This window comes from Pinus tabuliformis, chromosome 6 (genome assembly GCF_031772625.1).
Source record: "Pinus tabuliformis cultivar Carrire ecotype Pingquan chromosome 6, CPIR1, whole genome shotgun sequence".
Classification (NCBI taxonomy): Eukaryota; Viridiplantae; Streptophyta; class Pinopsida; order Pinales; family Pinaceae; genus Pinus; species Pinus tabuliformis.
In genome coordinates, this window is record NC_142292.1 from 2,097,152,729 (window position 1) to 2,097,179,264 (window position 26,536).

General features: G+C 38.4%; 1 protein-coding gene across 2 annotated transcripts in view; it reads left to right on the plus strand.

Moving 5' to 3' along the window:
- The window catches only part of LOC149267627 (telomere repeat-binding factor 1-like), a 182,773-nt gene that overhangs the window by 136,093 nt on the left and 20,144 nt on the right, over positions 1-26,536 (plus strand). For both annotated transcript variants that reach the window (XM_089433752.1, XM_089433751.1), the window contains exon 4: positions 9,522-9,606. In XM_089433752.1, coding sequence (XP_089289878.1) covers positions 9,522-9,606 — 85 coding nt within the window. The remainder of the gene's footprint in view (positions 1-9,521; positions 9,607-26,536) is intronic.

Sequence of the window (26,536 nt, forward strand, 5' to 3'; positions counted from 1 at the left end):
TCCGACAGTGTATCTTAACCCATTAGTAATTGTGCCATGAAGATATCTCAGAAGATTCTTGGCATCACTCAAGTGAGGCTCAACCAAATATGAGCTCACAATGCTAATTGCAAAACATATGTTTGGATGGAGGTTCACCAAGAACATCAATGTGAATGAGTTTATGAAACTAAGAGGCATTTCCCAAATCTAGTCCGACATCACTACCATATAACTTCTAAAAGTTAAGATACTCAAGGTAGTCACAGGCTTGCAGTCCATCATACCGAATCTTTCCAATATCTTTACCACATATTTTCCTTGAGATAGGAAAATTTCCCTTGGCTTCTGCCACACTTCAAGTCCTCGGTCCTTCATTTCAAATTTAGAAGCCAACTCTCTCTTATATTTGTGAATGAGAGGGTTTGCACCTGTTAGAAAGAGGTCATACACATACAACACCAGTATGAGAGGCTTGTCATCTTCAACCTTAAAGTAAAGGTTAGGATCGGCTTCACTCCTAGTGAATCCCAGCTTCATCAAGTAGCTGTCGATCCTCTCATACCATGCTCGAGGTGCTTGCTTCAACCCATAGAGAGCCTTCTTCAACCTGCATACATGAGATTTTCGATCATAAATCTCAAATCCTTCGGGTTGCTCCACATAGACCTCTTCTTTGATTGAACCGTGCAAGAACGCAGTCTTGACATCCCTCTGATGTAGGTTCCATCCTTGTGAAGCCACAAGGGCTATGATCGAGCGGATAGTCGTATATCTGGCAACAGGTGCAAATATCACATCATAGTCTATACCTTCCTTCTGGGAGAAACCATGAGCAACAAAACGAACCTTATAGTTTTCCGTACTTTCATTTGCTGTATGCTTTGTCTTGTAAAGCCATTTAGAAGTGACAATTGTCTTGTCCTAGGGTCTGGGAACTACTTCCCAGACGTCATTCTCCATAAGAGACTCATATTCTTTGGTCATGGCATCCTTCCATACTCTCATCTTTACCCTTCTTGATTTCCCTCAGCTTATTTCTAAGAAACAAAACTTGATTTGCATCATTTACTTTAAATAAACTCACCAGTCTATCGTAGATTTCCTTGGAGGTGTCCAGATCAGAGATGTAGGCCACCAAGTGCTTGTCGATGGAGTCTCGTATGATCTTCTTTATTTAGACTTCACTGGTTTTCCGGTTTTTGCATTTGATGGAGGCTCAACAATATTGCCTCTCACATGGTCCAACACTCCTTGATCCTCAAGGGTTAGATCAATAGACATCTTCCATCTGTGATAGTCAGCTTTTTCATGGAGCTTGTCTTCGGCAGGAAAGAGTGTTGAGGACCCCATCGTTCTTTTAGGATAGCCTTGCCAATCTTCTCATCGATGATTGCTCTTGCTCTTGCTCAGGCTTTGTCTTCACCTCAGCTCTGATACCATGTTAAGTTATGGTATGTTCTATGCTTATAACAGTTTACTTCTTTTTCTTATTATATTCCACAGATTAGCAATCACATGTACATAAAGTAAAGTGCAGATAGAACATTAAACGATCGACAAAAAACAAGCCAAGACAAGAGACACAAGATGTGGCGGCTAGCTAGGGACAAACCCCACAATGTGTGGGGAAACCCTTTGATCAAATCTTCTTTTATTTTCAATAATTCAGTACAGAGAAATAGTACAATAAATTTGATTCATATCCGCAGTAGCAAACCCTAGATCGGCAGCATCAGCGTTAGCGGCTTCATCATCAAACTAGGGCAGACGATATCTCACAAACCGACCGTCGGATCAACTTGATTCCACCACCAAAAGTTGCATCTTCCAAAGGAGGTTCAGGTGAACCTACGACGCAGTTCAGATGATGAGATCTTCTAGTCCACGCAGGTCAAACTTTACTTCTGCAGTTGCAGCGTTAGTTTCAGCAGCGTCCGGCTTCAAACTAGGGCAGTCAATATCTTGCAAACCGTCCATCGGATTGACTTGATTCCACCACTAAAAGTTGCGCCTTTCAGAGGAGGTTCAGATGAACCTACAGCATAGTTCAGATGAGGAGATCTTATAGTCCACGCAGGTCAAATTTTACTTCTGCAGTTGCAGCTTTAGTTTCAGCAGCTTCCGGCTTCAAACTAGGGCAGTCGATATCTTGCAAACCATCCATCGGATTGATTTGATTCCACCACCAAAAGTTGCAGCTTTCAGAGGAGGTTTAGATGAACCTACAACACAGTTTAGATGAGGAGATCTTTTAGTCCACGCAGGTCAATCTTTACTTTTGCAATTGCAGCTTCAGTTTCAACAACTTCTGGCTTCACATGTGTGAGGGAGAGACCCTTTTCTGCGCAGTAGAGAAGAGACTCTTTTTTGCACAGTAGAGAGAGAGATGTGATGAGATGAGTGAGTCCAAATGAGGAAAAGTCCTCCTGTATTTATACACAATGTTGGTGTTTGAATAGATGCGACTGTTGGGCTTCTGAGCCTACATGAGTTGTAGGTCGGCTTTATAATAATTCCATAATCAAAATAAATTCATATCTCCATGAATACTTATCGGAATTGGATGATCTTTATATCAATCCTACACCTCTTGACGAGAGGAATTTAATAAAAATATTATCAGCCATGAATAAGATGACTCACATGAAGTTTTGCCCTAGTTGCCAATTTTAACAATTTGACACACTTCTAGATATTGACTTCATTGATTGTGTTTTAGTATTTTCCGAGTCCTCATGTTTAGCATGTGTTTCCCCAATCTTGGGAAATGAACTAAATTGGTTCTCCTCTTTGTCATTATTGCTATTTTCAAATTGTTGTTGACTACCTCTGTTTGCAGGAAACCTTTTCACCTTTGATAAAGAAACTTGAACCTCCAGAGGTTCTTTTCCATTCAAATTTGTGCCAACTTTTTGACTTGGGTGGGAGTTATAGTTTGTCTCAAGTTTTCTTGTTTTAGGATTTTTCTTGTGAAAGAATTCCTTACTCTTTGCTAAACTATTATCTTCATTGTAACCTCGTGATAAATGAATGGAATTTGAGAGAGCAGCTTCAAGAGCTTCATTAAGCTAACTTTCAGAATCGACCTCCTTTAAATCCTTTCCTGACCGGTTTGATTTCTTGTTAGAGTGTTTATTTCTGGCAAGACCAATGGAAACTCTTCTTGTTTCAGTGACATGTGCTGTTGACTCGAAAGCAACTTGCGCTGCGGCAACTGTTGCTGAGTCGAAAGTAACTTGTGTTGTGGTAGCTGCATTTGTGTATGCAACTTGATCACGTGACAAACCAACTGACACCCTATCACCTTTTCTACAGTTAATAGGGAATTCTTGATATCTAGCAATAGGATTCATTGCTTTTGTGGTTGCATGGTAATCCATCTTACCATCCATCCTTCGCTTGAAGTATGGATCTTCCTCAGATATTTTGGACTTAACACTTCCTGCTAGCCTTGGACTCTCCACTGGATCCTCTTCATTTGAGAGCTTATAATATTCAACATTATCCATCCTTACACGTCCTTGTCCAGCAGAAGGAAGGAATTGCTTTTTGTTAATTGAGTCATGATGAGAAGAAGGGGATGGGGGCAAAACTAGGGGTGAATGTGAAACATAAGTGGGTTGTGAGTCCATTTTATTTGGAGGCTTTTAGTTGTTTCAAGGCTAACTTTGGCATCTTCTTGTTTTCCAAGATAGTCTTCATCTACATCAAGATCAACTTCATCTGGATCATCATCTTGATCTATATCATCCTCATATTCACTATTATTTATTACATCTTCATGTTCATATATCATCATTTTGATCAAAATCTTCTTCTTTTGCTTCCTCTTGTTTTGCTTCTTCACTGTTGCTATCATCTTCCTTATTATTGATTTCCCTTCGACATGCTTCAACTTCTGCAATGATTTTTCTAAACGCTGAAATGCTTCTTGAATTTTACTAAACTACTCCATGAATTTAGGACGTGAACATAATGGCATATTGTGCGGCGAATAATGTTCAAAGACCCGCATGATTATGTTTTGCGCCATGGCTTTGATACCACTAAAGCAACAAAACCTGTAGCTTGTTGGCTTTAAATTAAAAATACACAAGAGGTATTTTGTAATAATAATTTATTATATATAAAAATGTATATGTGATGTTGAATGTTACAATGAGGACCCGCATATATACTTAGGCAGGTGTCCTTTCATGACTGGGCATGTCTTTGTAGACATGCCTTTTCACTTAACTTAATGACTATTTAACATAATCAATATTTGATTATTTACATTGTTTATTTCACTTTATTTTATGTAATTTATATTCGTAACAAACTCTTGTGAAAAACCGTGGTTGTGTGCGATCCTTGTCATGTGTTGACAAGTGGTAACCTCCCCAAGTCTATGTCAAGGTGGGAAAATCAACGGATATAGGGTGATAGATGAATCTGCCCTATGATGATTCTCCTTCATTAGATTGTGACATCATTGTTCCAGAGCAAAGATAATCAAAGATGAGTAGAGAAAGCAGAGATCCTTGTTATTGAAAGAAATTCCTCCCTAGCTGAGGAGTGTTGAAAATTGACAGCTCAAGGATGAATTTCTTTAAATAAAATTCCATTTCTGAAAATTCTGGAGTGACTTTTAAAAATAGGAAGTCATGTCTAGCATCTCAAGCACGACTTTCCAAAAATAATAAATCATCTTGCATCAATTGGTAATCAAGTATAGATGTTGGAAAATCACTTAAATTATCATTTATTAATCTTAGTAGTTCAATTTTGACTTAATCATCGATATTATCATTACATTTATTATTATCCTTACGATACTATGATATTATTATTAAAAGGAATTTCAAGGCACCTTACCCTCTCAATCATTTCGTTCTCTTCTCTCCTTGATAAATCACAAAGTATTGCATTACTCTGTCTCTCTCTCTCCCTTAATGGATTTGTTGCACTCCTCTTACACTCTCTTACACTCAGTAAAGACATGTCATAAAAGATTCTTCTTACACACTCTTTAATGCATATGTTACATTCGATCATTTATGGCATAAATTACTAAGGCATGTGAGATTTCTCCATCTAGGCCTCTTAATGACATAAGTTGCAAGGCATGCGTTGCCTCTCCATAATGACATGAGTTACACTCCCTAAGTGGCATATGCTACTCTTTCTTAAGGCATGTGTATTACTCCTTTATGACCGGAATTTGTTGCTCCTCCTACATATGTATCTCATATCATCTCATCTCCTCATTACTTGTGCATTGTGAAAGAAAGATTCGAGCACAAGAGAGAGAGAGAGTTGGAGCGATTTGATGAAGATTTTGAGAGAGAGAGACTTGGTGAGTAAGAGTAGAACTTGAAGTTTGATTTAGAGTTTGCATCAGTTTCTGCTTCTAGTGATGTTCATGCTACAATTTGTTCAGATTTGGGTGAACTTACTTATTCTCTCGATCTTTCATTTTACTTTGTATCTCTGCTGAACAATTTATATCTAATAGAAGAAGAATCTGGTTGAGTTCTCCCCTTGTGGGTTTTCCCCTGGTCATTGGACCTAAATTCTCTGTGTCATATTATGTTCTTGGTTGTCATCTGTTGTGCATTTGACTTATGTTCTATCTACAATTGCTTAACTAATATTGCAACATAAAGAAGTTTTGTAATAAGTGATCGTTACAACATATCACATCTAATTTTCAACAAGAAGTTGAAGAAAAGGGAACAAACATTGATCCAAAAATATCCCAATTTCCAATCCAGTTGAAGGGACAACATACTTGGATCCTGCAGTTTAAATGACGGAAATTCCAAGTTAAGATCTAACAATGAAGCAAACGACATTAGTGCGTGAAGGGATTGATATAACTGAAGTAAATAAAAAAATTCATCACAAGGATGATAAGGAAAATCAAGTCAAAATTACTCCTTATTGACATCCAAATCATAAGATTAAACATCTCAACCAGTCAACAAATCAATATCACTAAGGACAAAAGAAACTGAATTATGTTCCAGAAAATATTGATGTTGGCAAAATTAAGTCTCATGCTAACAATTCATTCTTGGAAGCCTATAAGCACAAAGCTCCACAGGAGATTGATTTGGGATGGTTAAATCATTTCACAATGTGACAATTTTGTACCACAATAAGAAGTTAATATAGTTTTGCATTATTGAATTTGACAACTCCAAGAATTGGGAAAGTCGCAGCAACATTACAAGACAAAGAAAAAGATATTAAGCCCTCACATCGATATGATTTGAGGACAAAGCATTTCAAAAGGGGAAGGAAATGTTATGAACATAACTATGTACAAAATAACATAAATAATAATGATAAATAATGATTAACAAGTATAATTAATAATGAAAGGGCATGTCCCAAAGACATGACTCCTTACGAATGGGCACTCATGCTTAGCTATATATACAGTGCTCTCATTGTATTCAACCATATCAATTGTACATTCAAACATTTATATATAAATATTATTTTATCCTATGATGGATGTTCTCATATTGTAGATATTTTGAATATATTTGTGTGTGAACGAACTTTGTTCGTCTTAGTGAGTTTTGCACTAGAGAACTCTGGACTTTATCTATCTTAAGAAGTGCGAAATTGTGCTACAACAAGCTTCAAGTGTGGTTAGAACTAGGTGTTCCACCCATCCCATTCTGGCACATCTCTTTAATGTTTGGGCAATGTGATTGTTTCTCAGGCTTAATATGCTCTTTATTTTGGGGCATCCTCTTTCTTTTGTTGATCCACCATTTATGTTGTAGGGAAAATCAGATTAGAGTAGAGCCGAAAAACTTAATGAGAGTGAATGATAACAAGAAGAATTATCTCCAAACCAGGGGCACCATCCATTTTGATTGTTCGAAGCACATTAGTGATCTTACTGTGCAAGAAGAATGATCTCCAAATGCGGTGAACCACCCTTTTTGTTCTTTCAAAGCACATTAATTATCTTACCTTGCAGGTTGGTGTTGTCATCCATTTTGATTACTACATTAATATTTTCCTCTATATCTCTATTGGGTATTGTTACCGCTTAAAATGCAAAAATTGTTTTTGTATTTTCGTGGCATCCCCTTAGCAGCACTGTGATGATGATGTCAGCTTTGGGAGCTTGGTACAAATTGTGAATGCTAGCATATTCTTGTTGATCAAACTGGGGAGAGACGGAGATCTACATGTTTTCCTTTTTCTTTCACATTTTATGGTGCTCATATTTATTGAGGCATTTCTGTGGTTGAGTTCACATTTTTGGGGGTAGTTTTGCACATGTAGTGGTAACTTACTTTTCGAGGTGCCTTCTACATATGATCATGCTTTCTTACTTTGAAAGTTCGAATTTTACTTTGGGGCATTTCACGTAACCCAAGGCATAAGTTACATATTTGGAGGCACTGCCAAACATGGAAAGCTTTTAGGAGTGTGACGTACGTTACATGATACACTGGGCATCTTCTTCTTACCCATGGGAAAGGGCACACGAAGGAGAAGGTTACATTAGGCATGTACTTACACTTGTTCTTGCATGTTTTTGGAGAGAAACACCCATTTTAGCATGTTGTTTTATAGATAGTCATTGTAGGGGCATGTCCATGAGATCCACTTTGTAAGGAGTTTGTCGGTAGTGCCCACCATCTTGAGGAAATATCTGTTGACATAGGGCCTAGGTTGCTGCTAGATTAATGCTAATAGGTGCAGAATGGCTGCAACATTTCGTAAGTGTGGTCATAATACAAAGTCCGATAAATATTGAGGGAGTTACAGTGATTTCCATAAACTCTAGTTGTGTTTGAAGTGCCCAACTTAGAGGTTTTGAAGCAATGCTCTAGTTTTAATGAAGAGGCATGGCAATTTTTAATATTTTATCATCTCAAGGAGAAGTGCTTCCCTCCCTTGAAGAGCACCCTCTGTAATTGGCATCAATTATTACATGGCTAGTTAAGGAGTTGTTATCTAGAAGGGAGCTCTCAGCCTATAAGGTCCTAGAGCAGCCCATCTATCCATGAAGGAAAGCATCTTCATGAGTTTGTTCTTGCTAAAAGAGGACAGGTGGCATATCTAGACCCTTCTCATAATGTTTTATTTTTATTTTTTTGAGAAAAGAAATATCTAAGGTTCTCTAGACTTTTGTAAGTGATATTTTATTTTAGAATTAGCTTAGGTGAAAACACTATCAAAGGATGAGATCTTGTCATTTGCAAATCAGAGTTTAAGTGGAGAAAATTTCCCTTCAGAAGGCCAAGTGTATTGTAAATTTGCAGGTTAGAGGGAGGAAAAGCTTGGGTGAACTATGTTATTTTTTGCTGCAGTATAGATCGTATCAATGCTAGGGTTGCTATATTAAATTCTGTTTATATGTCTTTATTTTCCAATTTGTTACATGCTTCTTGTAGACTGCTTGGATGCTAGAGGACTCTTTGGAGAGGTATCCATGCCCTTCTTATCGCTTGATGTAAAGAATGTTTATCAATGAAGATTAAGGCTGTTGCTAATCTCTTTGCTTTATTAATTGCATCATATGCTGGTTGGTTTTCAGCTTAAGTAACAAACAATCTTAATGGGCTTATCATATATTTCTTTGCATCAATGTGGGTGAGTTAATTGGTGATGTTCAGCTATAACACAACTTGCTGATTTCTCCTTCATATGACCAACTTCTTCATCAAGTAATATTCTAATTCTATTTGCCCAAAGGACGAATCACCTCAGTCCTACTTGTCTTCTCATCCTTTATTTAAAGGGTCATTAATCATACAGCTCATCTATCTGATTTTCAGATTTTGTGGTAATAGACAGATTAGTGATTTGATCTTAGGGAAACCCTGCTTGTGCTGGGGGAAAGCCAGCTTAAAGTGAGACAAGTGGCCACTAAGGTGTCTTAGGGTACTTGTACAATTTGGACTTATCTTTCGTGCAGATCCAGGAGGTCATTTTTACCAGTGAGGGTATTTTTTAGCTTTGCACCTGTCTCTTTTATTATACTCGTCATGACAACTTTTAACCCCTCCAATTGGATTTTTGACTTCTGTTTGATTATGAATCTTTCTTAATCTTCTCTGTCTATTATATTACAATTGTGGTTTCTTGAAACTCTGATTGGTGCCCTCCAGTGCTTCCAAACTTATCCCAGAGAGATTGTCAGCTGCTCTTCGTTGGTAATGAAAACTTGTCCTGAAGTGCTTTATACAATTATGATCATTATGATTACAATCATTATGACCATTTTTAAGAGCAATAGTTATGGTCCAGTATGAGAAATGGTGCTTCGTGAAAATATATTAACACACTATAGTTTAAGATTTATACTTCTCGTTTGTCAAATTAAGTGCGTACTTTCCCATATATGATTTTTAACATGCATATTGCTTTTTAATGTTATGCTCTTAAATGCTGTTTTTTATATTCAGTTTATAGATACGAGCGCAAAATAAATGTGGAAGAGCTTGACATGTTTCATACAAGACAGGTATGATTGTTTATTCTTCTTGATATGTTGATGATTGGTGCTTTTTTGTTTGCAGGTTTGATAATCTAGTTTTGGATGCTATCTCTTGTTTGAAGGAACCCAAAGGATCCAACAAATCTACTATAGCTATGTATATCGAGGTAGTTTTATTGTGAATTAGCATTCTGACAGTAACACAAATTTAGTGGTGTAATACAAAGATAAATGCAAGTCAATATTCACAAACATAAAAGCAACTATGTTTTGGACATTAAATATGCTTTAAAGCATCCTCATATATAGAATAATATATTAAATGATGGAAAATTCACAATTTTGTTTTGAATGTTGGTTTTTGAAAACCCTCAACAGCAAATGAAGAGAGTTAAAGTCAGTGAGGGAAACAACCTAAACTGTACATTATCCCTTTATTTTTGTAGTCACGACTGAGGAAACCAATTAAATTTCTTGTTTAGTTGCTTACACTAAAATATGTTCTGCTTTGTTTATTTTGATAGGGTTCCTAGGAAGGTGCTCTGCAACCTTATTTCTGCATATTCATTTTCACAATATTAAATTGTTCTGTTATGAATATAATTTATGTAAAAGTAATAAATATAGATAATAAATAATAATCACAATAATATGTAATTAAATAATAATTAGTTAAACAAAGGGGCATGTCTCTACAGACATGGCCGTTCGTGAAAGGGTATACCTGGCTATATATACAGGACCCTCACTCTCAATTGTAACATCATTCTCATTCATACATTTAATATATATTCTTGTATTTTCAATGGAGATCTACATATTCCAAGTCTCTAAATATGTAGATCTCCATTGAAGATACAAGAATATATATTAAATGTATGAATGAGAATGATGTTACAATTGAGAGTGAGGGTCCTGTATATATTGCCAGGTAAGTACCATTTCACGAAGGGCCATGTCTGTACAGACATGCCCCTTTGTTTAACTAATTATTATTTAATTACATATTATTGTGATTATTATTTATTATCTATATTTATTACTTCTACATAAATTATATTCATAACATTGCCTTCATTTTCAAAAAGCTTTGTCCTCAATGCTTGATGATGAAAATGATTGATCTCTTTTTTTGTTTCGAATGTCTTCTCATTTAGGCACTATCATCTTCGTTGATAGAAGTTGATATGACAAGTGAAAAACAAAACTGTCGCACTGAGAAGGGATTAGACCATCCTAGATCAATCTTCTGTGGAATCTTGCGGTGACTGGAAACTTGTGATGAATTGTTATCACATGAGTGGATTGCACTGATATACGTAGCTTGATTGAGTTGTTTACTCTCGTGATTCAGAGGTTGATAAGGAATTCTAGTGATTTGATTTTCCCTTATCTTGTTTCTATCGTTTTCTTGATTTATTTGAAGTACCTGATTTCCTTTAGTTATGGAATTGAATGGTTAATTTCAGGATCTTCACTTGAATCTTTTGTTGCTGGAACTACAACTTCCGAGTACATCGTTACATCAACTAGTTTGTCGTCTTCTTGAGTTGTGTTATTGACTGGATCGATATTTGTTATCTTTTCGTCAACTTGAATTTCTACATTTGATGTTTCCTTCTTGATAAGTTGTTGTACCTTGTTTTTTAATGACTTATTGTCATTTTAAGCTTCTTAATTTGCATCAATAATTTTTCACTATGATCTTTAAGTCGAGAGACTTCTTCATTTTTGTCAGTGGTGACCTTGTCAATTTCTCTTTGCATATTTTGTAGTATTGTTTTACCTTTTTGGAAAATTATTTTTGAAATATCTTGCATGTCTTCTGGTGTTACTGAATTTGGTTTTAGTGTAACATCTTGGAGTGTTATTTTCTTCTTCTTGTAGGAAAATGTTAAAAACTTCTTTTTCGTATTTAAGATGAAGGATCCTAGAGTTTCCATCAAGGGTGAACGCAAAATAATGTCACCCTAATTGCTCCATAGGGTTAGAACTGAGAATTGCAATATAAATGTGTAATCCCCAATGTTTAACTGTAAATTGGTTGTCATATTTTTTGTTGCCAAAAAAGTCTAATTTTTCGATTATATTTGACTCCGGGATCACTAATTGATTTGCGATTTTAGGTGTTGTATCTTCAGCAGGTGAAATAGCAATAGTGACATCTTTTCCCACAGTAGACCCATTAATTCTAAATAGCACCGAAGGATAATTATGTGAAGTTTCTGGAAATCTTCCTTCCTTCAATTCCGAATTAGACTCCATTTGCGTTTATCGAGGTGAACTTAAGGTCTTGAAAGATAACCCCTTTTTTATTATAATCACTTTTCTTTTTCTTTAAAAAAAGCACCTTGAATTAAATTTGAATATCCTTCGAACCTTTGTATCGAATCCTTTAAAAATTCTCCTTTTATGTTTTGACTTGGACCTCTCTCTCTCTCTCTCTCTCTCTCTCTCTCTCTATATATATATATATATATACTTTTAATAATACCCTTTTAAAACACTTGAATTGGACTTGTAAACTTTTAATTATTTTCAAATATAGTTTTTTTTTTGAAATAAAAAATATATTTTTTTGAAATTAAATATTATTATTATTATTATTTTTTATTTAATATATAGCTATTTAATTAAATTAAATATCATTATTATTATTTATTATTTAATATATAGCTATTTAATTAAATTATATTATTACTTAACTATATATTTAAACTATTTAATAACTTATATGTAACTTTTAACCACAATCACATAAAAATGAAATGGTGGGGGACACGAATTATACGAGGGCAACAGTGTCGGGAATGAAATGGTGGAGGACACGAATTATAGGAGGGCAACGACGTCGGAAGGTTACGACGGTCAAGGAGACAACAAATTAGTAGGAAGGAGACATAATCAGAGGAGCCGTTTGAGTTTGTCGGAACGCTGTCTTCCGGGGAACCGGAAGGGAGATGACATGCGAGCGAGCAGGGATGAGTCGGGACGGAGCTAGTGGTTGCTTGTTGGTGTATGTTTTCCGACTGTGGCGATGTTAGGGTGGGACTTTGGTCGGGCGATGTTGGACGATTGTTGCATGCAACAATGATGGTGATTGGTGGAGGCGGTTCGTGGAAATGAAACAAACAAGGAATGACATTGTGACGCATAGGATATGAACACTCGTGGTTATGGTTGTGCTTGCTTGGATGGTAGCAGGGATCGGGGTTGGGACATTTACTACATGAGCCGATGGCACAATGGAGTAGGATAGCATGCACAACGTGAACAAATAGATGCAACCAATGGACTCAGTGTTGGTCGCTGCAATGTCAGGTGGCAGCTCCAAAATCTTTGGTGGTGTCGGACAGTTAACGTAATAGCGACGTGAGCTGATGTGTTGCAATCGTCATGTGGCTATGGAGTGCAACGTATATATATTCTCTTTAATTATAATTTTTTTATTTATTATAATTTTTAAGTTTGTTTTTATTTTTATAATTTTTTTCAACTTTTTTTTTAATTAACTCCTTTTTTTAATTTATTTACTTTTTTCTATAATTTTGTAAAATTTTCAATATATATATATATATATATTTCTTTTTTTTTTTTCAAAAGGGCCAAGGGCTTTTGACTAACTTAGCAACAGAGAAATTCCAAAAGTTTGTAGCAAAACGTTTCAATCTTGATGAAAACAATGTTGGCGAAACCTTGACTTCCAAGGGCCTGGATCAGAGAGCGTGGCTCTGTGCAGCGGTGTAGCGGCCAGATGATCGAACTGCTCTGGTACCAAATGGAACGAACAATGTTCGTTCTTCAAGATAAATACTCCAGAAGACTTGGAATATGTAGATCTCCATTTAAGATACAAGAATATATATTAAATGTATGAATGAGAATGATGTTACAATTGAGAGTGAAAGTCCTGTGTATATAGGCAGGTAAGTACCCTTTCACGAACAATCATGTCTGTATAGACATGCCTCTTTGTTTAACTAATTATTATTTAATTACATATTATTGTGATTATTATTTATTATCTATATTTATTACTTTTACATAAATTATATTCATAACATGTTCACTTTTGGAATTTGTTTAGCCTCAAAGTTTCTACCTGCATGAAGAATAGGTGATACAGATAATAACAAATTAATTTAGATACTAAACGCTGTTATACAACAATTATTTTGATTGGTTCTTGGAAATGTGTACAACAATTTTATTTCTATGTCATATTACATATTCACAATATTAAATACCACTTTTGGAATTGGTTTATTCCCAAACTTTTCATGTGTATTCAGAATGGACGATACAAATAATAACAAATTAATTTAGATATGGCATTCGAGTCATCACAACAATGTTTTAAAAACCGTTTTTAAAAACCGGTTACCGGTCTAACCGGCCGGTTAGCAAGCCAGCCGGTCTAAACCGGCCAAAAAACCCGGTTTGAATGCCCATTTCTCCAATTTTTTGCCCTAACCGGTGAAAACCGGCCGGTTTAGGACGGAACCGGCCGGTTTAGGACGAAACCGGCCGGTTTGTATCAAACCGGCCGGTTTTGTCCTAAACCGGCCGGTTTTAGGCACGCCCACCGTAAAGTTAAAAAAGCATATTTCTGACTGTGTTTTAGGGTTTTGGGGGGGAAACTAAGGGTGTTTCAACCCTAACAATGTTGGCAATAAATGGTAATGTTAAATTCTTAAAGTAAAAGTGACATTTCCTTTAATTTTCATTTTCATCCTTTTACTTAAATTTTTAACATTACCATGAAATGACTCAGGATGTTTGAGAGTGGTTTCGACCTCATTGGATTTCATATGGAGAAACTAGAATTTTAGATTTCACTCAAAATTCAGCAGACTTAATGGTTTTCAGGATTTCATGGTTTGGGGGTAAACAATAAATGCAATCGGAGCTCCAAATGATGAGCAAAACTCCCGATCTAGATCCCATTGTGTTGGACGATATTGATCCAACATCAGAATGGGTGGAGGAGACTGAAGAACCTGTGTTTGACGCTGATTTTGATATCGACATGGCTTTAGCGGGGGATGAAGCAGATTATGTGGTGGCATCAGAACCAGGATCAGTAGCGGCATCAAGGAAAGGCAAAGAACCAATGGAAGGCACTAGTCATGCAGGTCAACAAACTCGTGCTTCCATTAGGTCCACTTCTATTGTCATTGGTCGCATTGATACTGAGGTTGTAGATCAGGCTGAGGCATCCTCAGACTCTGAACCAGATGATGTCTATGTAGCTCCTGATGATGATCCTGTGTCTAGTAGTGGTGATGAACTTGATGATTGATCATGTGTACACTGTAGACTTGTAGTAGGCCAATGGCCTCATAGCTTGCAACATTGTTTTTGGACTTTATAGGCCATTTAGAGCCTCATTTCTTATGTATTTTGCTATTTTGTCGATGTTATGTATTACACTCGGTGCCATTTTTATATATTCACCTTTACATGGTATATAAATGAGCAAATTTTGCATGTTTTGTCTCTATTGGCTTGGAATCATGGTTTTACATCTTAAAAATAGTTTTGTTTCATTAAAAATTAATTATTTAATATATTTTTTTTAAAACCGGTTCGTTTAGACCAAACCAGTCCCGGTTAGACCGGTTCCGGTCAGTAAACCGGTTCATTAGGTGGACCGGTCCGGTCACCGGTTCCGGTTTTAAAAACATTGCATCACACAAGATTCACTGTGGGAATTATTGTCTTCATCAAGGATTTCTTGCGAATGGGGTATTTAATGTTCATCTCTTATAGATGTCGAACCTGCAATCTAGACTGATCTCTGTGGGTTTTGTATATGTTCTTGGTTTTTGTGCTCTCATAAGATGGTTTGAATGGTTATAACTGTGAGATTGTGTCTCCCGTTTACCAACTAAATGCAGGTACCAACAAGTTTAACTTTGAAATTATTGTAACAATTCTCTTAAACTATTAGGAGGGCTGCCCCCAACATACCACGGGCAGGCCCCCCTGTCCCTGGGTACTTTCTAGATGACATTCTTAGACAGTGCATTGGCCCCTTAATGTTGATTGATGATTTGGTCAAGTAGCCCTTTTCTGTCCCTCCTTCAGACTCAGCATCTAGTTCCAACACACTTTGGCATGTTCTTGCTGTGACTAGGCTTTTGCAATCATTTGTATTTGTTTTTTAGCTATATACTTGGTTCTTCTTTTGTTTGATAGAAGTTATAGGAGCTGCTTAGGCACTCCCACTTTATATTTACTTTTGGTGTACTCTTCTGGTCCGATTAACATACCCATGTAGTCATTATTGAACATTTAATATAAAGATCTTATCTTTATCCATCAATATTTTGATCTTGTTGAGATTGCAACAAGATGATGGAGCTTAGTGAAAAGAGTTGCCTTCACTAAGTGGGCCCGCAGGCAAATTATGGCGCAAGTTCTATTTTTGGATCACAGCAGGTATGATCACAGCAGGAGTGACCACAGCAGGGATGATCACAGCAGGAGTGATCAAAGTCTATTTTTAGACTGGCTGTCAAAAATAGAAAAGTCAAATATTATTGTCTCATAATAATATTTGGACTATAAACTTGATCTTATTCTCTTGGAGCACTTCAGTTTGAGCTACAGATGTGGCACATGCAACTGTCAGAAGGAAGTACGCTTTCTTTGTGGATCAGTTGAGTTGTTGCATGCATGACTTCAGTTAGAACTCAATCAGTTGAGTTTGGTGGAGTTGATGGAGTTGTGTTCAGTTTGACTTGGTTAAACTAGTTGTAATTAGTCTAACTGCAAATAGACTAATGATGAGTTGTTAAACTAATTATTAACTCATAATGCAACTATAGAATACATCAGTTAACTCAGTTGCATGTCAGTGCATGTTTAGTTCAGCAGGGACAGGTGTTAGAGGATCAAATTGCTATCAGTTGTGACTATAGTTGTGCATGAGGATTTGCACAATCAAGGGATTGAGTATGCTAATGAGTTTGCCCAAGTATTTGCCTAGTATTATAGCCTCTGCTCATGTCTTTCCCAGTGTGAGTGATTCTTTGGAGGTAAATACAAGTTTGGTTAATCTATTCTCATTCATTCTTGAGCAGGTATTGAGCAGTGGAGGCAGGCAAGCAGTGGAATAGATTTGGAGATTAGATCTGAGCTGTATTGTGTGTAATAGGTGGAGCTGGTACTGGGTTGCTTGTGATAAGCATTGTACTTTGTAATGTTACATGTTTTCAATCATTAATATACAGATAGTGTGGGGTTTCAAGCTATAAGCTTTCCCCGGGTTACATACTGTGTTAATGTGTGAATGCTCTTGATGTTTTATTGTTATTGATGTTGCTAAATTGATGATCAACGTAGAGGAGCTTATGTATTGTGTATGTATTCCGCAATAGTACATGATCAGGATAATCTCCATTGAATACGTGTTAAATTATTCAAAATTTCTACATGGTATCAAAGCTGTTGATCATCAGATCTACTATTCAGGAATTGTGTAAAAATTTCTGTTTTCCCACCCTGGTTTTCAGTTTCACCTTATTTCTCCCATGTAGTTAAATGCCCATTCCCATAACCATACATTTAACAGACTGAAAAAAATAAATATTGCTGAAAACACAAATTCTGGAAATTTTTCAGAATGCTGGAAATTGCAGAATTAAAAATCAGCAATTAAAAACAGCCATTAAAACACATTAAAACACTGATATTTTTGGTCAACTTGACCCTGGAAAAACCCCCTACAACTCTTGGGGAAAACCAGTTTGAGAGCTCTTCTTTATTTCTGAAAATTGTCTTTTTACAGTGAGAATTATTCAGCAAAAAATCAGCAAGCAAATTTACAACTTATCTCCTTTCCCGTGCCTCACAGCAATATGGAAATTACAGCAAACAGGACAGCAATAAATGCTGTACGACCTCCGTTTTGTGTGCAGAAAAATCAGCAAACTGCTCCTCGATTTTTGTGCAAAAATCTGCCTTTCACTATGTGCTGAATCAGCTGTACAAATCTGCTCAACTGCTGCCTTGGAATGTGTGCCAAGCTGCTGTCTCCTTCTCCTTCCTGCTCAGAAATCTCTCTTGCTCTCTTGCTCTCCTTCTCCCAATCTGCTCATGAAAGAATGAATGACCTTTTCCTCCTTTAATATAACTCCAAGTGACTTTTGGGTGATCTCTAAATCCAATGGCTGAAATAGATTTAGATCAATGGTTGAGATTAAATGCTCATTTAAATCTCACTTTCTATTTTTTAATTCACCCCACTTTAATAAAGACTCACTTAGTCATTTATTTCCAAAGTCACTTTTCCTTTCTAATTTTTCATTGACTTTATAAAAGTCACTTTAAAATTAGACTTAATAACTTTATCACTTAAAGTTACTTTTAAATTAGATTTAACTTTATAAAATTATAAAGTCACTTTAGGAGAAAAATTAAATTCTTTTGGACACTTTTCCCTAGGCCAAAGATCAAAGCCTAAGGGAACCACCTGTCCTCTGGTACCAAATTTCAACAAATTGTTTACATTCTATTTCTTCAGGCAGAGTCTGTAATCGGGCCAGGTAGCCTCTGGATTCATCCTTCCTTTGGAAGGTGAGATATCCAGTGAATGCCCATACAGTCAATCTCTGTACGAGAAATATTGTGTTCTCACGAATCTTAGATCCGAGGCGGTTGAGTTGGAGCTGGTGGAATTCGAATTTGCAGCAGTTTTTTCTTGGTGGCAACGCAACAATGTCTTTCAACGGATTGCGATTGGAGTATGCTCTTGAGGGCAGCTCAAACTATATTGCATGGAAGGACAGGATGGAGGCAGTATTGGATGATAATGGGCTGAAGGAGTTCATAGAGACGGATGTCCCAAAGCCTACTGATGTTAGTCAAGTTGATGCTTGGCAAAAGAAGACCGCAAAATGTCGAAGGATTCTGTTGGAGGGCGTGAAGGATCACATTGTGTCCACCCTGCAGGGAAAGACTTCGCCATATCTGATGTGGAAGGCTTTAACAGATCTATTCCAAAGCAAGAGCGATCAGAGGAAGCTGGCGCTCAAAGATAAACTCAGAAACATTAAATGCGAGAAGGGTGACCGTATGCCCAAGTATCTCACGAAGTTCACTCAGTGTCGAGATGACCTGGGAAGTGTGGGGGTTACTGTCGATGATGAGGACTTGGTGAGCTTGGCTCTCCTTGGTCTTCCGAAGAGTTGGCATTCCTATCAGGTCTCTGTCAATGGTCGGGAGAAATTGCCAGGATGGGAAAGACTGTGGTCAGATCTTGTGCAGGAGGAGATCAGGCGGAGTACCAGGGACGAATCTTCGTCAAAGGGAGCTGATGAAGAGAATTGCGCTTTGGCTGCCAAAGCAAAGAAAGGGAAGAGCAAGAAAGCTTCTCAGTCTGGTGCGAAAGGCAAGAAGCAGGACATGTCCAAGGTGAAGTATTTTCATTGTTACCAGCACGGACACTATGCCACTAATTGTCCGCAGAAGAAGAAGAACAAGCAGGCTGTTGGATCTGCAACAGGAGAGGCTCTAGCCTCGCAGTTTGAGCTTGATTTTTCATTGATCGCATGCTTGGTTTCAAGTGTGATGGGATCAGTGTGGTTCTTGGACAGTGGTGCGTCTTTTCACATGACGGGAGATCGAGATTTGTTTTCTGATCTAGAGGACAAAGATCTTGGAGTGCACAGCGAGATGGGCGATGATGGTAGATACAGTGTGATCGGTATCGGTACCATTTCCTTTGAGAGGGAGTCTGGTAAACTCTTCGTATTGAAGGAAGTCATGCATGTTCCAGGATTGAAGAAGAATCTTATCTCTGTGGCGATGTTAGAAGACAAGGGGTATGATGTTGTTTTCAGTGAGGGAAAAGCTTCCCTGCGCAGCAAGACAACTGGTGAGACCCGGAAGATAGGGGTTCGAGTGAGGAACCTTTATCAGTTGCATGTAGATGAATGCGCAGCAATGGCAGGCAAGGCAGAAGGATTGGTGAGCTGGGATGATGGCGAGTTGTGGCACAGGATATTGGGTCACCTTCACCATGGAGCCTTGAAGATACTACAGCAGATCACTGTTGGGCTTCCTAAAGGCACTCTTGCGCAGTCAGATTAGTGCAAGGGATGTACTTTGGGGAAGTTTGTGAAAGCCACCTTTCACGAGAAGGATAGTCGCGCCAAGATGATCCTTGAGAGAATTCACACAGACGTGTGTGGACCTTTCTCAGTGGCTTCGACAGCAAAACACAGGTATTATGTGATTTTTGTTGATGATTTCTCTCGTAAGTGCTGGATCTTCTTCATGCAGAAGAAGAGCGAGACATATTCAAAGTTCTGTGAATTCAAAGCACTGGTCGAGAAGGAGTCGGGGAAGAAGGTGAAGGATCTTAGGAGCGATGATGGTGGTGAATACATCTTGGACGAGTTCAAGGATTTCTGCAAGGCAGAAGGGATTCGAAGAGAGCTTATAGCTCCCCATAACCCACAACAGAACGGGGTAGCTGAGTGGAAGAACAAAACGATTGTGGGTGCTGCACGGGCAATGTTGCATGATCAGGGCCTACCCCTTCACTTGTGGGCGGAAGCATGCAATACATCAGTTTGTGTAGAACCGTTGTCCTCATAGGATACTTGGCATGAGTACACCCAAAGAGGCTTATTTTGGTAAGAAGCCTGATCTTTCTCATTTGAGGATTTTTGGTGCTAACGTTTACATGCATGTGACGAAGGATGCCAAGAAGAAGTTGGAGCCGACCGCAGAGGTTGGAATATTTGTGGGGTACATTGATACGCCCCACAACTATCGTGTGTATTTGCCAGACAGTGGTAAAACTGTTGTGCGACGGGATATAAAATTTCAGGAGGAGAAAGCCATGAAGTGTTCGCTTGAGAGGGAGCTACACTTGCATGCAGATGAGGAGCTATTAGTTCCTAAGGATGAGCTTTAGGACGTGGATAAGCCACAGGACGACCTTCATGGAGTGGAAGAGACCACTCATGCAGCGCCAACCATCAGAGGGCAAAAGTGCTTGACAGAAGCTGAGTGACTGGCTCAAGATGCAGAGAAAGTTGTAGGACCACCTACTATAGCCCAACGCAGGCAGTGACAATCACCTGATCGGTACATTGGATACATGGCTCTTATGAGCAAGTGTGTTGTGACTGAGCCATCCTCTTTCGAGGAAGCTGTGGAGGATCCCGCATGGGTAGATGCCATGGTGGAAGAGTATGATTCTATTGTCAGAAACAATGCATGGGAGATTGTTCCTAGACCGGAAGGGAAATTAGTGGTGGGTTCGAGATGGATCTACAAAGTTAAGCAGGCAGCTGACGGGAGTGTGGAGAAGTACAAGGCAAGATTTGTTGCCCGAGGCTTTTCACAGATAGAGGGGATCGATTATGAGGAGACCTTTTCATCTGTTGCAAGGTATTCTTCCATACGGACGATTCTTGCTCTCTCAGCGCAGATGGGATGGCACATTCATCAGATGGATGTGAAGACTGTGTTCCTCAACGGAGTCATTGAGGAGGAGGTGTACATTGAGAAGCCCGAAGGCTTTGAGGTATTCAGCAGCGAGTCGCATGTGTGCAGGCTCAAGAGAGTGTTGTATGGGTTGAAACAAGCACCACGTGCTTGGTACACACGGATAGACAACTATTTCACAGGACTTGGATTCTCCAAGACCGAGGCGGATCCTAACCTATACCAGATTGTGGTGGAGGGTAAGTTGCTTATCATTGTACTGTATGTTGATGATTTGATTCTAACGGGTGATGAGCTGTTGATACTTTCATGCAAGGATGATCTTGTTAAGGAGTTTGAGATGAAGGACTTGGGCCTCCTTCAGTATTTCCTAGGATTGGAAATATGGCAGTGCAGTGGTGGACTGTTTGTTTCTCAGGGCAAGTATGCTCGGGAGAGACTGGAGAAGTTCAACATGCATGGCTGCAAGCCTGTTGATACTCCTCTTCCTGGAGGTTGGAGGAAGGAGGATGCCACTTCGGGAGAAGAAGTGGATGCCACTGTTTATCGACAGTTGGTGGGGTCGCTGATGTATTTGGTCAATACACGACTTGATATATGTTATGCAGTTAACCAGCTTTCACAAGCTATGGTTAAGCCTACCAAGCTCTTTTGGAAGGCGGGCAAGCATGTATTGCGCTACTTGAGAGGCACATTGGGATATGGATATTGGTACAGACAGGAGGATGTAGATTGGGCAGGGAGCTCAATGGACGACATCAGGTACTATCATATCAGAGATTGTGTGCAGCGAAGGATCATGTTGCTTTCATACATTCCAACGGAGGATCAGGATGCTGATATTCTGACGAAGGCTCTCACCAGGAGCAAATTCGAATACCATCGAGGCAGGATAGGGGTTGCTGATAATCCATATCTTGTCGAGAGGGAGTGTTGAGATTGCAACAAGATGATGGAGCTTAGTGAAAAGAGTCGCCTTCACTAAGTGGGCCTGTAGGCAAATTATGGCGCAAGTTCTATTTTTGGATCACAGCAGGAGTGACCACAACAGGGATGATCACAGTAGGAGTGATCACAGCAGGAGTGATCAAAGTCTATTTTTAGATTGGCTGTCAAAAATAGAAAAGTCAAATATTATTGTCTCATAATAATATTTGGACTATAAACTTGATCTTATTCTCTTGGAGCACTTCAGTTTGAGCTACAGATGTGGCACATGCAGCTGTCAGAAGGAAGTACGCTTTCTTTGTGGGTCAGTTGAGTTGTTGCATGCATGACTTCAGTTAGAACTCAATCAGTTGAGTTTGGTGGAGTTGATTGTGGAGTTGATGGAGTTGTGTTCAGTTTGACTTGGTTAAACTAGTTGTAATTAGTCTAACTGCAAATAGACTAATGATGAGTTGTTAAACTAATTATTAACTCATAATGCAACTATAGAATACATCAGTTAACTCAGTTGCATGTCAGTGCATGTTCAGTTCAACAGGGATAGGTGTTAGAGGATCAAATTGCTATCAGTTGTGACTATAGTTGTGCATGAGGATTTGCACAATCAAGGGATTGAGTATGCCAATGAGTTTGCCCAAGTATTATAGCCTCTGCTCATGTCTTTCCCAGTGTGAGTGATTCTTTGGAGGTAAATACGAGTTTGGTTAATCCATTCTCATTCATTCTTGAGCAGGTATTGAGCAGTGGAGGCAGGCAAGCAGTGGAATAGATTTGGAGATCAGATCTGAGCTGTGTTGTGTGTAACAGGTGGAGTTGGTATTGGATTGCTTGTGATAAGCATTGTACTTTATAATGTTTCATGTTCCCAACCATTAATATACAGATAGTGTGGGGTTTTCAGCTATAAGCTTTCCCCGGGTTACATACTGTGTTAATGTGTGAATGCTCTTGATGTTTTATTGTTATTGATGCTGTTAAATTGATGATCAACATAGAGGAGCTTATGTATTATGTATGTATTCCGCAATAGTACATGATCAGGATAATCTCCATTGAATATGTGTTAAATTATTCAAAAATTTTACAGATCCCTGTTACCCAACAAATGGGTAACGCCTGGGAGATTTTTTTTTTCTTTTCAGATCAACCAACCAGCCAACAACCCTATGATACGAATAGTTTTAATTAAGAACTTTCCACCTATGTTCTGGTCAGTGTTCTCTGAGTCTCTCCCATCTAGCATACTTCTCAAAGGAAGGTGGATCAACTACCAAAAGGTACACTAACCATTTTTGTGGTCATATGCTTTCATTTAATGTGAAGGGGATTCTAATATGGATAACTGGTTAAGCTTGGGGATTGACCACTCTTTGTTGTATCCTTGGTCCCACACTTCACTGGGAGGTGAACCTTTGCTCTTAGTCCACTGCAACCTTCCCCGAGGTCTTCTCTATGCACTGATTGATATAGTGTACCCGAGGTAATCCCAAGGAAAGAATGTACCTAAGCTCCCTCTTGGCTTAGGAATTTTGCTTCCAAGTTTCTTCCAAGTAAGAATCTTGTTTCCAGGCTCCCTCTTAATTAGGGACCTACAACAACTCCTCAGGTGGAGATGATGGGACAACCAACTGCTTGAAGAACTCTTCCTCACGATGTCATGAATTTCTTTTCGTTGTTCAGGAGTCTTCATGTTTTGGGACTTCTTCGTAGGGCACAAACCATCCATCACTTTCATACACGAGTCAGTCATGTAATCATCGGAAAGTGATCCATTTGTTCATATCTGGCCTTCCTTCATGCCAAGCTGCCATATTCATGCCATGTTTCCATAAGGATCTTTGGGCATTGATGGTGGAATATATCCATAGATCTTCCCTAGGCAGCCCTGCATAAGGCCATCCAGATATTTGTTCAAAAATAAGAAATGAACATTTAAATCAAAATTACCTTTATGATGGTTTTTCATCATGACATCTTCTAGTTTGCATCAACATCCCGCATACATATCAACACATCTCCCAAAGATATATACATATTGTCAAGGGTCTCTTTCTTTTCCCAGACTCCATTAGAATCTTCATATCTTTCATGGAGATTTTCTAGTCAAATATTCCTGGTCTTTGGATGCTGGTTGCCTTTTTCCATGGTTGCATAGCCCATGATCTCTTCCTTCCTTTCTTTACACATTTCATTCCCAAGAACTTCCAATCAAAGTTCCTCCAATTAATGTCAACCACCTCATTCTTCATATGAGGACATATTATGTTCATTTCTTTTAGTGAATGTGTGACCCATGCATTCCTGCATCCCTTCAAGGGAGGAGATCCTTCCTTTTGATAATGTGCTCAAGATAGAGCATTGATCCATGTTACTTGCAACCATTGACATGACTCTACAATATCAAATGTAAGCATACATTCCTCATTTTTCCTTTGGGTCATCCAGACTTCCTGCAACAACTTCCTTGATTGAAAGAGCTTCAATCCCTTGATCTGCTTCTCTTTTTATGTCATCATGCCATCATTCCATGAATTCCACAAGTTTGGAATCCTTGATAAAACACTTGCTTCCACTCTTGATCAGTGAACCTGATGAAGGTTCCATCATAGAATCTTGAGGATCTAGAGTATTCCCATCCAGCAGATGTTTCCTTTCCACAAATGTATGATGAGCTTTGTATTAGATGACTTTTTTCTTTCTTTCCCATAAGTGCCACCTATGTTACAAATGAGGTTTCCAAGAGCTATATCTTTCCATAGATGATTGCTATGCTTTTCTATTTTGATGTCACGAGCTCTTGCTTTCAATGCTTCTGTGATGTGATGATGCATCCCATCATTTTTCTTAGTGAATAATGATAGCCATATCTTATAATAGAAGACTTAGGAACTTGAGAAGAACTTGTTGATTTGGGGTAGCATTGGATGTGCTCTAGCAAAAAAAATTGGTGGAGAGGCTAAAGCACATGAGATCTCCAATACCCAGAAATGGTTTGGGCAGAATCTAACCAGTTTGGGAGATATTAAAATAATTAATATTTTTAATGGAACCCTAAGTCTAAACTTAGGGAAAATAAAATATTAATGTGAATTAATATAAAACAAAGTTAGAATGGTCCAAAAGTCATGGATCAAGCCAGATCTAATCTTAGCCGTTGATTAGGGACTTAATATCTCGACCGATTAATTGTCAACAAGAAAAGTATAAGAGGAGGCTTGAGGATCACTTGGAGAACACACCAGAGTGATCAGTCATTCTATTCTCTAGAGCGGTGTTTGCTAAGGGAGATAGAATTAGTGTTCAACAACGAGGGGCAGTGAATACAGAAGCAGAGAGGCAGAGAGGGTACTGGGAGAATCAACGCAGAAGCCGAGAGAGAGGGACGCAGAGTCAGCTAGAGGCCACGCAGAGGCAGCCAGGAGTTGCACAGTGCCTCATAGAGCCAGTGTAGGTGACGTAGAGGCTCTAGAGGCTGACGCAATGCCTATTGGGCTGACGCTGGGTTGATGCAGCGCCAGGAAGGGCTAACACAGTCCCTAGAGGCAGACACTGGAGTTTTCGTGGGGCAGATTGAAGTTGGGAGCTGTCGGAGTGTTTATCCAAGGTTTTAGCCAGAATATCTGCTTCAGAGTAGAGAGGTGTTGAAATTTGGTACCGGAGGTCAGGTGGTTCCCTTAGGCTTTGATTTTTGGCCTAGGGAAAAGTGTCCAAAAGAATTTAATTTTTCTCCTAAAATAACTTTATAATTTTTATAAAGTTAAATCTAATTTAAAAGTGACTTTAAGTGATAAAGTTGTTAAGTCTAATTTTAAAGTGACTTTTATAAAGTCAATGAAAAATTAGAAAGGAAAAGTGACTTTGGAAATAAATGACTAAGTGGGTCTTTATTAAAGTGGGGTGAACTAAAAAATAAAAAGTGAGATTTAAATGAACATTTAATCTCAGCCTTAGATCTCAATCTATTTCAGCCATTGGATTAGGAATCACTCAAAACTCACTTGGATCACCCAAAAGTCACTTGGGGTTAGATTAAAGGAGGAAAATGAGGAAAAGGTCATTCATTCTTTCATGAGCAGATTGGGAGAAGGAGAGCATGAGAGCAAGGGAGATTTCTGAGCAGGGAGGAGAAGGAGACAGCAGCTTGGCACACATTCCAAGGCAGCAGTTGAGCAGATTTGTACAGCTGGTTCAACACACAGTGAAAGACAGATTTTGGCACGATTTTTGAGGAGTGGTTTGCACAAAAATCGAGGTGCAGTTTGCTGATTTTTCTGCACGCAAAACGAAGGCCGTATAGCGCATTTATTGCAGGCTGTACAATGTATTTATTGCAGTCCATACAATGCATTTAATGCTGGCCGTACAGCTGCATTTAATGCTGAAAGTGGGCACGAAAATCGAGGAGGCCGTACAACATTTATTGCTGTCTTGTTTGCTGTAATTTCCAGATTGCTGTGAGGCACGAGAAAATAATAAGTTGTAAATTTGCTTGCTGATTTTTTTTGCTGAAAATTTCTCACTGTAAAAAGGCAATTTTCAGAAATAAAGAAGAGCTCTCGAACTGGTTTTCCCCAAGAGTTGTAGGGGGTTTTTCCAGGGTTAAGTTGACCAAAAATTTCAGTGTTTAAATGTGTTTTAATGGCTGTTTATTACTGCTGATTTTTATTTCTGCAATTTTCAGCA